Below are 10,996 nucleotides of genomic sequence, written 5' to 3' on the forward strand. Positions count from 1 at the left end.
GGCTATAGACTACTGTAGGTTATCTGGCTATAGACTACTGTAGGTTATCTGGCTATAGACTACTGTAGGTTATCTGGCTATAGACTGTAGGTTATCTGGCTATAGACTGTAGGTTATCTGGCTATAGACTGTAGGTTATCTGGCTATAGACTGTAGGTTATCTGGCTATAGACTGTAGGTTATCTGGCTATAGACTGTAGGCCTGTTCATTTATCTGGCTATAGACTGGAGGCCTGTTCATTTATCTGACTATAGACTGTATGTTATCTGGCTATAGACTGTAGGCCTGTTCATTTATCAGACTAGATACTGTACGTTATCTGACTATAGACTGTATGTTATCTCAGACTAGATACTGTATGTTATCTGACTAGATACTGTAGGCCTGTTCATTTATCAGACTAGAGACTGTATGTTATCAGACTATAGACTGTATGTTATCTGACTATAGACTCTAGACTTGTTCATTTATCAGACTAGATACTGTATGTTATCAGACTATAGACTGTAGGCCTGTTCATTTATCTGACTAGATACTGTATGTTATCAGACTATAGACTGTAGGCCTGTTCATTTATCTGACTATAGACTGTATGTTATATTTAATATTATATGCTTTTATAGTAAGAAGAATATAATTGAACTTAGCTTAATAAAATATAAAGGATATTTTTCCCATTCAGTAGTGTGCACATATGAAGTGTCTGTGTTGAGCATAAGTGATCATTTGAAACAGGTCTTATATCTAGATTTAGAGATATTAAACAACTTTAGTTGTAAATTATACAAACCTTTAGAATGTGATAGAAATCAAAATATATATCGGCTGCATGCTGGGACTATCGACTATTGATGATTTCAGTAAGTTTGCTGTCTGTTCCTTGCCTCAGGCTGCACAAGCTGTTCTCTCATCAAGTGATCACATTTTCACCCATCAGACTATTCTCAGTTGAATATTGTCTTTGTTAATATGTACAATTTAGTTGTGGTTTCAAATGGAAAATTTATCAAATGGGCAAGAACAGGGGCAAGACAAAAAATACATTATGCGACTGGAGGCCACTTTCCCTCCGGTATGTTTTTCATTCATGTCAGGCTGGCTACTCCAGTGGTTTTGCTGTGGGACAGGTGACATCCCAAACCGTGATGTTGCTGTGGGACAGGTGCCATCCCAAACCGTGTATACAGTGGTGTTGCTGCGGGACAGTTGTAATCCCAAACTGTGATGTTGAATTTACCACAGGTGGACTCCAAGCAAGTTGCAGAAACATCTCAAGGATAATTAATGGAAACTGGATGAACCTGAGCTCTATTTTGAGTCTCATAGCAAAGGGTCTGAATACTTAGATTTTTTTCCAAAATGTCTAAAACCTGTTTTCTCTTTGTCATTATGGGGCATTGTGTGTCTTGCTGTTTAATAAAAAATAGTTTCAGTTTTAGAATAAGGTTGTTTTAGAGCCCTGAGTACCAGGCCATTAGGACTTGATGGTCAGTAGAGCCCTGAGTACCAGGCCATTAGGACCTGATGGTCTTTAGAGCCCTGAGTACCAGGCCATTAGGACCTGATGGTCAGTAGAGCTCTGAGTACCAGGCCATTAGGACCTGATGGCCGTTAGAACCCTGAGTACCAGTCCATTAGGACCTGGTGATACCAGGCCATTTGGACCTGATGGTAGTTGAAGCCCTGAGTACCAGGCCATTAGGACCTGGTGATCTATAAAGCCCTGAGTACCAGGCCATTAGGACCTGATGGTAGTTGAAGCCCTGAGTACCAGGCCATTAGGACCTGGTGATCTATAAAGCCCTGAGTACCAGGCCATTAGGACCTGATGGTCAGTAGAGCTCTGAGTACCAGGCCATTAGGACCTGATGGCCGTTAGAACCCTGAGTACCAGTCCATTAGGACCTGGTGATCTATAGAGCCCTGAGTACCAGGCCATTTGGACCTGATGGTCATTAGAGCCCTGAGTACCAGGCCATTAGGACCTGATGGTCATTAGAGCCCTGAGTACCAGGCCATTAGGACCTGATGGTAGTTGAAGCCCTGAGTACCAGGTCATTAGGACCTGATGGTCTTTAGAGCCCTGAGTACCAGGCCATTAGGGCCTGATGGTAGTTAGAGCCCTGAGTACCAGGCCATTAGGACCAGATGGTCGTTAGAGCCCTGAGTACCAGGCCATTAGGACCAGATGGTCGTTAGAGCCCTGAGTACCAGGCCATTAGGACCAGATGGTCGTTAGAACCCTGAGTACCAGACCATTAGGACCAGATGGCCGTTAGAACCCTGAGTACCAGGCCATTAGGACCTGATGGTCTATAGAGCCCTGAGTACCAGGTCATTAGGACCTGATGGAGGGACAGTAGAGCTCTGAGTACCAGGTCATTAGGACCTGATGGTCTTTAGAGCCCTGAGTACCAGGCCATTAGGACCTGGTGGTCTTTGGAGCCCTGAGTACCAGGCCATTAGGACCTGATGGTCTTTAGAGCCCTGAGTACCAGGCCATTAGGACCTGATGGTCGTTAGAGCCCTGAGTACCAGGCCATTAGGACCTGATGGTCAGTAGAGCCGTGAGTACCAGGCCATTAGGACCTGGTGGTAGTTAGAGCCCTGAGTACCAGGTCATTAGGACCTGATGGTCTTTAGAGCCCTGAGTACCAGGCCATTAGGACCTGATGGTCGTTAGAACCCTGAGTACCAGGCCATTAGGACCTGATGGTAGTTAGAGCCCTGAGTACCAGGTCATTAGGACCTGATGGTCTTTAGAGCCCTGAGTACCAGGCCATTAGGACCTGGTGGTCTTTGGAGCCCTGAGTACCAGGCCATTAGGGCCTGATGGTAGTTAGAGCCCTGAGTACCAGGCCATTAGGATCTGATGGAGGGACAGTAGAGCCCTGAGTACCAGGCCATGAGGACCCGCTGGTCGTTAGAGCCCTGAGTACCAGGTCGTTAGTACTACCAATGTCTGTCCAGAGTGCATAAGAGGAGATTACAGTGGTTCAATGGTCACATATAATTTGAATATGGTCAGGACCCATGACTGCCACTATGGCAGGAATACTGTCACCGCAACAGCCCTCCTCTCTACCTCTCCTCTTTACCTCTACCTCCACCCCTCCTCTCTACCACTCCTCTTTACCTCTCCTCTTTACCTCTCCTCTCTACCACTCCTCTCTACCTCTCCTCTCTACCACTCCTCTTTACCTCTCCTCTCTGCCTCTCCTCTCTACCACTCCTCCTCTCCTCACTATCTCTACCACTCCTCCTCACTATCTCTACCACTCCTCCTGACTATCTCTACCACTCCTCCTGACTATCTCTACCACTCCTCCTCACTATCTCTACCACTCCTCCTCACTATCTCTACCACTCCTCCTCACTATCTCTACCACTCCTCCTCTCCTCTCCTCACTATCTCTACCACTCCTCCTCTACCTCTCCTCTCCTCACGATCTCTACCACTCCTCCTCTACCTCTCCTCTCCTCACTCTCTGCCTCTCCTCTCTACCACTCATCCTCTACCTCTCCTCACTATCTCTACCACTCCTCACTATCTCTACCACTCCTCCTCTACCTCTCCTCACTATCTCTACCACTCCTCCTCTACCTCTCCTCTCTACCACTCCTCTTCTACCTCTCCTCACTATCTCTACCACTCCTCCTCTACCTCTCCTCACTATCTCTACCACTCCTCCTCTACCTCTCCTCACTATCTCTACCACTCCTCTTCTACCTCTCCTCACTATCTCTACCTCTCCTCACTATCTCTACCACTCCTCCTCTACCTCTCCTCACTATCTCTACCACTCCTCACTATCTCTACCACTCCTCCTCTACCTCTCCTCACTATCTCTACCACTCCTCACTATCTCTACCACTCCTCCTCTACCTCTCCTCACTATCTCTACCACTCCTCCTCTACCTCTCCTCTCTACCACTCCTCTTCTACCTCTCCTCACTATCTCTACCACTCCTCTTCTACCTCTCCTCACTATCTCTACCACTCCTCTTCTACCTCTCCTCACTATCTCTACCACTCCTCTTCTACCTCTCCTCACTATCTCTACCACTCCTCTTCTACCTCTCTTCACTATCTCTACCACTCCTCCTCTACCTCTCCTCACTATCTCTACCACTCCTCTTCTACCTCTCCTCACTATCTCTACCACTCCTCCTCTACCTCTCCTCACTATCTCTACCACTCCTCCTCTACCTCTCCTCTCTACCACTCCTCTTCTACCTCTCCTCACTATCTCTACCACTCCTCCTCTACCTCTCCTCACTATCTCTACCACTCCTCTTCTACCTCTCTTCACTATCTCTACCTCTCCTCTTCTACTCTCTTCACTATCTCTACCTCTCCTCACTATCTCTACCACTCCTCCTCTACCTCTCCTCACTATCTCTACCACTCCTCCTCTACCTCTCCTCACTATCTCTACCACTCCTCCTCTACCTCTCCTCTCTACCACTCCTCTTCTACCTCTCCTCACTATCTCTACCACTCCTCCTCTACCTCTCCTCACTATCTCTACCACTCCTCCTCTACCTCTCCTCTCTACCACTCCTCCTCTACCTCTCCTCTCTACCACTCCTCCTCTACTCTCCTCTTCTACCACTCCTCTTCTACCTCTCTTCACTATCTCTACCACTCCTCCTCTACCTCTCCTCACTATCTCTACCACTCCTCCTCTACCTCTCCTCTCTACCACTCCTCTTCTACCTCTCCTCACTATCTCTACCACTCCTCTTCTACCTCTCCTCACTATCTCTACCACTCCTCTTCTACCTCTCCTCTCTACCACTCCTCTTCTACCTCTCCTCACTATCTCTACCACTCCTCCTCTACCTCTCCTCACTATCTCTACCACTCCTCCTCTACCTCTCCTCTCTACCACTCCTCACTATCTCTACCACTCCTCTTCTACCTCTCCTCACTATCTCTACCACTCCTCCTCTACCTCTCCTCACTATCTCTACCACTCCAGTCTCTGTTGACATTGTTGTTGATCTGAAGTGAACAGTTAATATTGGCCAACGAGATAACAGAGTGATGCATCATGGATGATAGACTGATTCCAATGGTACCTGACCTACCTACCTCTGGTTTCCTATTTTACTCATCTTCTCCATTTCTCTCTGCCCTCCCTCCCTTCCTCTCTCTCTCTCTCTCTCTCTATCCCCCTCCCTGCCTGCCTCCCTCTCTGCCCCTCTCTCCATCTCTCCCTCCCTGCCCCTCTCTCCATCTCTCCCTCCCTGCCCCTCTCTCCATCTCTCCCTCTCTGCCCCTCTCTCCATATCTCCCTCCCTGCCCCTCTCTCCATATCTCCCTCCCTGCCCCCTCTCTCCATATCTCCTCTCCTGCCCCTCTCTCCATATCTCCTCCCTGCCCCTCTCTCCATATCTCCCTCCTGCCCCTCTCTCCATCTCTCCCTCCCTGCCCCTCTCTCCATCTCTCCCTCCCTGCCCCTCTCTCCCTCCCTGCCCCTGCTCTCCCTCCCTGCCCCGCTCTCCCTCCCTGCCCCTCTCTCCCTCCCTGCCCCTCTCTCCCTCCTGCCTGCCCCTCTCTCCCTCCCTGCCCCTCTCTCCCTCCCTGCCCCTCTCTCCCTCCCTGCCCCTCTCTCCCTCCCTGCCCCTCTCTCCCTGCCTGCCCCTCTCTCCCTCCCTGCCTGCCCCTCTCTCCCTCCCTGCCTGCCCCTCTCTCCCTCCCTGCCCCTCTCTCCCTCCCTGCCCCTCTCTCCCTCCCTGCCCCTCTCTCCATCTCTCCCTCCCTGCCTCTCTCTCCATCTCTCTCTCTCTCCTCCCTCTCTCTCTCTCTCTCTCCTCCCTCTCTTCTTGAATCGTTAATGTGCCCATGTCAGGACCAGCGACAGACAGAGAATGACCCCGCCCCCTCTGTCTCAGTGGGCGTGCCAGCGTCCGTTATCGTCAGCAGCAACAGCAGCTCTGGCAACACACCCTCGGGCCTTGACAGCCAATTAGCTGAGGCAGCAGTGGTAAACCAGGTAGACAATACGCCCCTTAATGCTAAGCCCCACCCCCTGTTGCTGCCACTCTGTTAGGACATTGTCTGCCTCTCTCACTCCCCCTCACTCCCCCTCTCTCTCTCTCTCTCTCTCTCTCTCTCTCTCTCTCTCTCACTCCCTCTGCACAATTTGTTTCCTCTAAATCACCAGTCCGTTGTCATAACTCTCACTTTGTTTCACATGCATGTGTTCCTGAATGTGACATCACTACTCATGTATAATACTAGACCTGTCATATCTCGTCATACTAGACCTGTCATATCTCATTGTATAATACTAGACCTGTCATATCTCATCATACTAGACCTGTCATATCTCATCGTATAATACTAGACCTGTCATATCTCATCGTATCATACTAGACCTGTCATATCTCATCGTATCATACTAGACCTGTCATATCTCATCGTATAATACTAGACCTGTCATATCTCATCATACTAGACCTGTCATATCTCATTGTATAATACTAGACCTGTCATATCTCATCGTATCATACTAGACCTGTCATATCTCATTGTATAATACTAGACCTGTCATATCTCATCATACTAGACCTGTCATATCTCATTGTATAATACTAGACCTGTCATATCTCATCGTATAATACTAGACCTGTCATATCTCATCATACTAGACCTGTCATATCTCATTGTATAATACTAGACCTGTCATATCTCATCGTATCATACTAGGCCTGTCATATCTCATCGTATCATACTAGGCCTGTCACATCTCATCATACTAGACCTGTCATATCTCATCGTATAATACTAGACCTGTCATATCTCATCATACTAGACCTGTCATATCTCATCGTATAATACTAGACCTGTCATATCTCATTGTATAATACTAGACCTGTCGTATCTCATCATACTAGACCTGTCATATCTCATTGTATAATACTAGACCTGTCATATCTCATCATACTAGACCTGTCATATCTCATCATACTAGACCTGTCATATCTCATCATACTAGACCTGTCATATCTCATCATACTAGACCTGTCATATCTCATCATACTAGACCTGTCATATCTCATCGTACTAGACCTGTCATATCTCATCGTACTAGACCTGTCATATCTCATCATACTAGACCTGTCATATCTCATCGTATAATACTAGACCTGTCATATCTCATCGTATAATACTAGACCTGTCATATCTCATCGTATAATACTAGACCTGTCATATCTCATCGTATAATACTAGACCTGTCATATCTCATCGTATAATACTAGACCTGTCATATCTCATTGTATAATACTAGACCTGTCATATCTCATCGTATAATACTAGACCTGTCATATCTCATCATACTAGACCTGTCATATCTCATCATACTAGACCTGTCATATCTCATCGTACTAGACCTGTCATATCTCATCGTATAATACTAGACCTGTCATATCTCATCATACTAGACCTGTCATATCTCATCGTACTAGACCTGTCATATCTCATCATACTAGACCTGTCATATCTCATCATACTAGACCTGTCATATCTCATCGTACTAGACCTGTCATATCTCATCATACTAGACCTGTCATATCTCATAGACCTGTCATATCTCATCTACTAGACCTGTCATATCTCATCGTACTAGACCTGTCATATCTCATCGTACTAGACCTGTCATATCTCATCGTACTAGACCTGTCATATCTCATCGTATCTGTCATATCTCAGACCTGTCATATCTCATCGTACTAGACCTGTCATATCTCATCGTACTAGACCTGTCATATCTCATCGTACTAGACCTGTCATATCTCATCGTACTAGACCTGTCATATCTCATCATACTAGACCTGTCATATCTCATCATACTAGACCTGTCATATCTCATCATACTAGACCTGTCATATCTCATCATACTAGACCTGTCATATCTCATCATACTAGACCTGCTCCTTGCTCCTCTCCCCTCCTACGGCTCCTTGCTCCTCTCCCCTCCTACGGCTCCTTGCCCCTCTCCCCTTCTACGGCTCCTTGCCCCTCTCCCCTCCTGCTCCTCTCCCCTCCTGCTCCTCTCCCCTCCTCTCCCTCCCCTCCTGCTCCTCTCCCTTCCTGCTCCTCTCCCTCCCTGCTCCTCTCCCTCTCCCTTCCTGCTCCTCTCCCTTCCTGCTCCTCTCCCCTCCTGCGGCTCCTTGCTCCTCTGTTGACTACAGTGACTGTGATACCCCCCCTTTGCTCCAGTCTCTCTACCCCTCTCATGCAACAACTGGGTTTTACCCCAAACCTAGATGCCCACCCCCTTCTATTCCCAGAAACCCCTTGGCTTAAACCTTCCCAGAACCCGCGTCCACCGGTTCCCCTCAGCATAATAACACAAGATCATCTCTCCTCCTTTCAACTGTCTCTCGCAGGCCAGGCAGAATGCTACACCTTTTTGTCTTTGTCATCGTGTTGTGTGTCAGGTTGGAGGATGGACTTGTTCTTTTCCACGGGCAGTAGTGTAACACTAGCCCTAGTTTTCCTGTAGAAACTGACCAGCAGGGTGCTTGTGTCTCTGTGTGGTCCTCACAACCTGTTCTCTCTGAAAGTTGATCATGTGTGTCATGATGCTGTCCCCTGTATATAGCCTCCACATTGACTGCTGTTTTCTGCCTGATGTCCTGTATCTGCTTGTCCTCTCCTCCTCCCTGCTCCTCTCCGCTCCTCCTCTGCTCCGCTCCTCTCTGCTCCTCCTCTGCTCCTCCTCTGCGCCTCCCTGCTCCTCTCCGCTCCTCTCCGCTCCTCCTCTGCTCCTCCTCTGCTCCTCCTCTGCTCCTCCTCTGCTCCTCCTCTGCTCCTCCCTGCTCCTCCTCTGCTCCTCCTCTGCTCCTCCCTGCTCCTCCCCTCCTCCCTGCTCCTCCTCTGCTCCTCCTCCCTCCTTCCTGCTCCTCCTCCGCTGCTCCTCTGCTCCTCCCCCCTCCTCCTCTGCTCCTCTCCGCTCCTCCTCTGCTCCTCTCCCTCCTCCTCTGCTCCTCTCCCCTCCTCCTCTGCTCCTCCTCTGCTCCTCTCCCCTCCTCCCTGCTCCTCCTCTGCTCCTCCTCTCCTCCTCTGCTCCTCCCTCCTCCCTCCCTGCTCCTCCTCTGCTCCTCCCTGCTCCTCCTCTGCTCCTCCCTCCTCTCCGCTCCTCCTCTGCTCCTCTCCCTCCTCCTCCCCTCCTCCCTCCTCCTGCTCCTCTGCTCCTCCTCTCCCCTCCTCCTCTGCTCCTCCTCTGCTCCCTCCCTCCTCTCCTCTCCTCCCTCCCTCCCTCCTCCTCTGCTCCTCCCTCCTCCCTCCCCTGCTCCTCCTCTGCTCCTCCTCTCCTCCCTCCCTCCCTCCCTCCTCCTCTGCTCCTCCTCTGCTCCTCCTCTGCTCCTCCTCTGCTCCTCTCCTCCTCCCTCCTCCTCCCTCCTCCCTCCTCCTGCTCCTCTGCTCCTCTCCCCTCCTCCCTGCTCCTCCTCTGCTCCTCCCTCCTCCTCCCTCCTCCCTGCTCCTCCTCTGCTCCTCCTCTGCTCCTCCTTGATGATGTCATAATGCTGTTTTCACATGTTTTGTTTTCTTAAAGTCTGGTATTATTTGGAGCCTCTGTCTGATGTGTTTCCTGTCTGTTTCCTGTCTGTTTCCTGTCTGTTTCCTGTCTGTTTTGACCTCTAACCCTAGATGCCCCAGGCGGCTGGACAGCAGTTGAAGCTCCAGAGCCTGTCCCCCTCCCAGCCCCTGGCCTCCCACACTGCTCCCCCTCTGTCGGACAGCCCTCAGCCCTCACCCTTCCCTCTGCAGTCCCCCCACCACCATGGCCAGTCCCGCACCCCCTCCCAGCCACAGACCCCTGTCCGCTCCTGCACCCCCTCATCTCTTACCCCAATGTTCATTATCCATAACCAGATCCCTGGCTCCCCCAGCCTGCACAACAACAGCAACAGATGCACATCCAGTCCCGGCCCCCCTCCCAGCCTGCTCCCTACCAACCTGACGTCCCCCTCCCACCTGCTCTCCCAAACCCTCCCAGACTCTCCAGGGCCCTCCTGCAGGGTTCCAATTTACAGTGCCCGAGGTGGGGGTCCCCGGGGGTGGAGTGGTGAAGACCCAGGCTCAGCCCATCGCTCAGCCCATCGCTCAGCCCATCGCTCAGCCCATCGCTCAGCCCATCGCTCAGCCCATCGCTCAGCCCTCTCCACAACAGAAACTACAGCAGGTCTGAAGTGACACACCCTAACACTTATCTTGCTGCTCAGATGTTTTGATTGGATGTTAAGTTATCACATCTTATCAAATCACAGTTTATTTGTCACATGCGCCAAATACAACAGTGAAATGCTGAATACAACAGGTGTAGGTAGACCTCACAGTGAAATGCTGAATACAACAGGTGTATGTAGACCTCACAGTGAAATGCTGAATACAACAGGTGTAGGTAGACCTCACAGTGAAATGCTGAATACAACAGGTGTAGGTAGACCTCACAGTGAAATGCTGAATACAACAGGTGTAGGTAGACCTCACAGTGAAATGATGAATACAACAGGTGTAGTAGACCTCACAGTGAAATGCTGAATACAACAGGTGTAGTAGACCTCACAGTGAAATGCTGAATACAACAGGTGTAGTAGACCTCACAGTGAAATGCTGAATACAACAGGTGTAGTAGACCTTACAGTGAAATGCTGAATACAACAGGTGTAGGTAGACCTCACAGTGAAATGCTGAATACAACTAGGTGTAGGTAGACCTCACAGTGAAATGCTGAATACAACAGGTGTAGTAGACCTAACAGTGAAATGCTGAATACAACAGGTGTAGTAGACCTCACAGTGAAATGCTGAATACAACAGGTGTAGACAGTGAAATAACAATTTATACAGTCAATGTGGGGGCTTATATACAGGGGTACCAGTACAAAGTCAATGTGGAGGCTATATACAGGGGGTACCGGTACAGAGTCAATGTGGAGGCTATATTCAGGGGTACCAGTACAATGTGGAGGCTAT

General features: G+C 49.5%; 1 protein-coding gene across 1 annotated transcript in view; it reads left to right on the forward strand.

The window, feature by feature from the left end:
- bicra (BRD4 interacting chromatin remodeling complex associated protein) overlaps window positions 1–10,996 on the forward strand; it is a 67,925-nt gene that overhangs the window by 18,253 nt on the left and 38,676 nt on the right. The window contains exons 6-7 of the mRNA XM_042296584.1: window positions 5,860–6,003; window positions 9,669–10,203. Coding sequence (XP_042152518.1) covers window positions 5,860–6,003; window positions 9,669–10,203 — 679 coding nt within the window. The remainder of the gene's footprint in view (window positions 1–5,859; window positions 6,004–9,668; window positions 10,204–10,996) is intronic.

This window comes from Oncorhynchus tshawytscha, linkage group LG14 (assembly GCF_018296145.1).
Source record: "Oncorhynchus tshawytscha isolate Ot180627B linkage group LG14, Otsh_v2.0, whole genome shotgun sequence".
NCBI classification, from domain to species: Eukaryota; Metazoa; Chordata; class Actinopteri; order Salmoniformes; family Salmonidae; genus Oncorhynchus; species Oncorhynchus tshawytscha.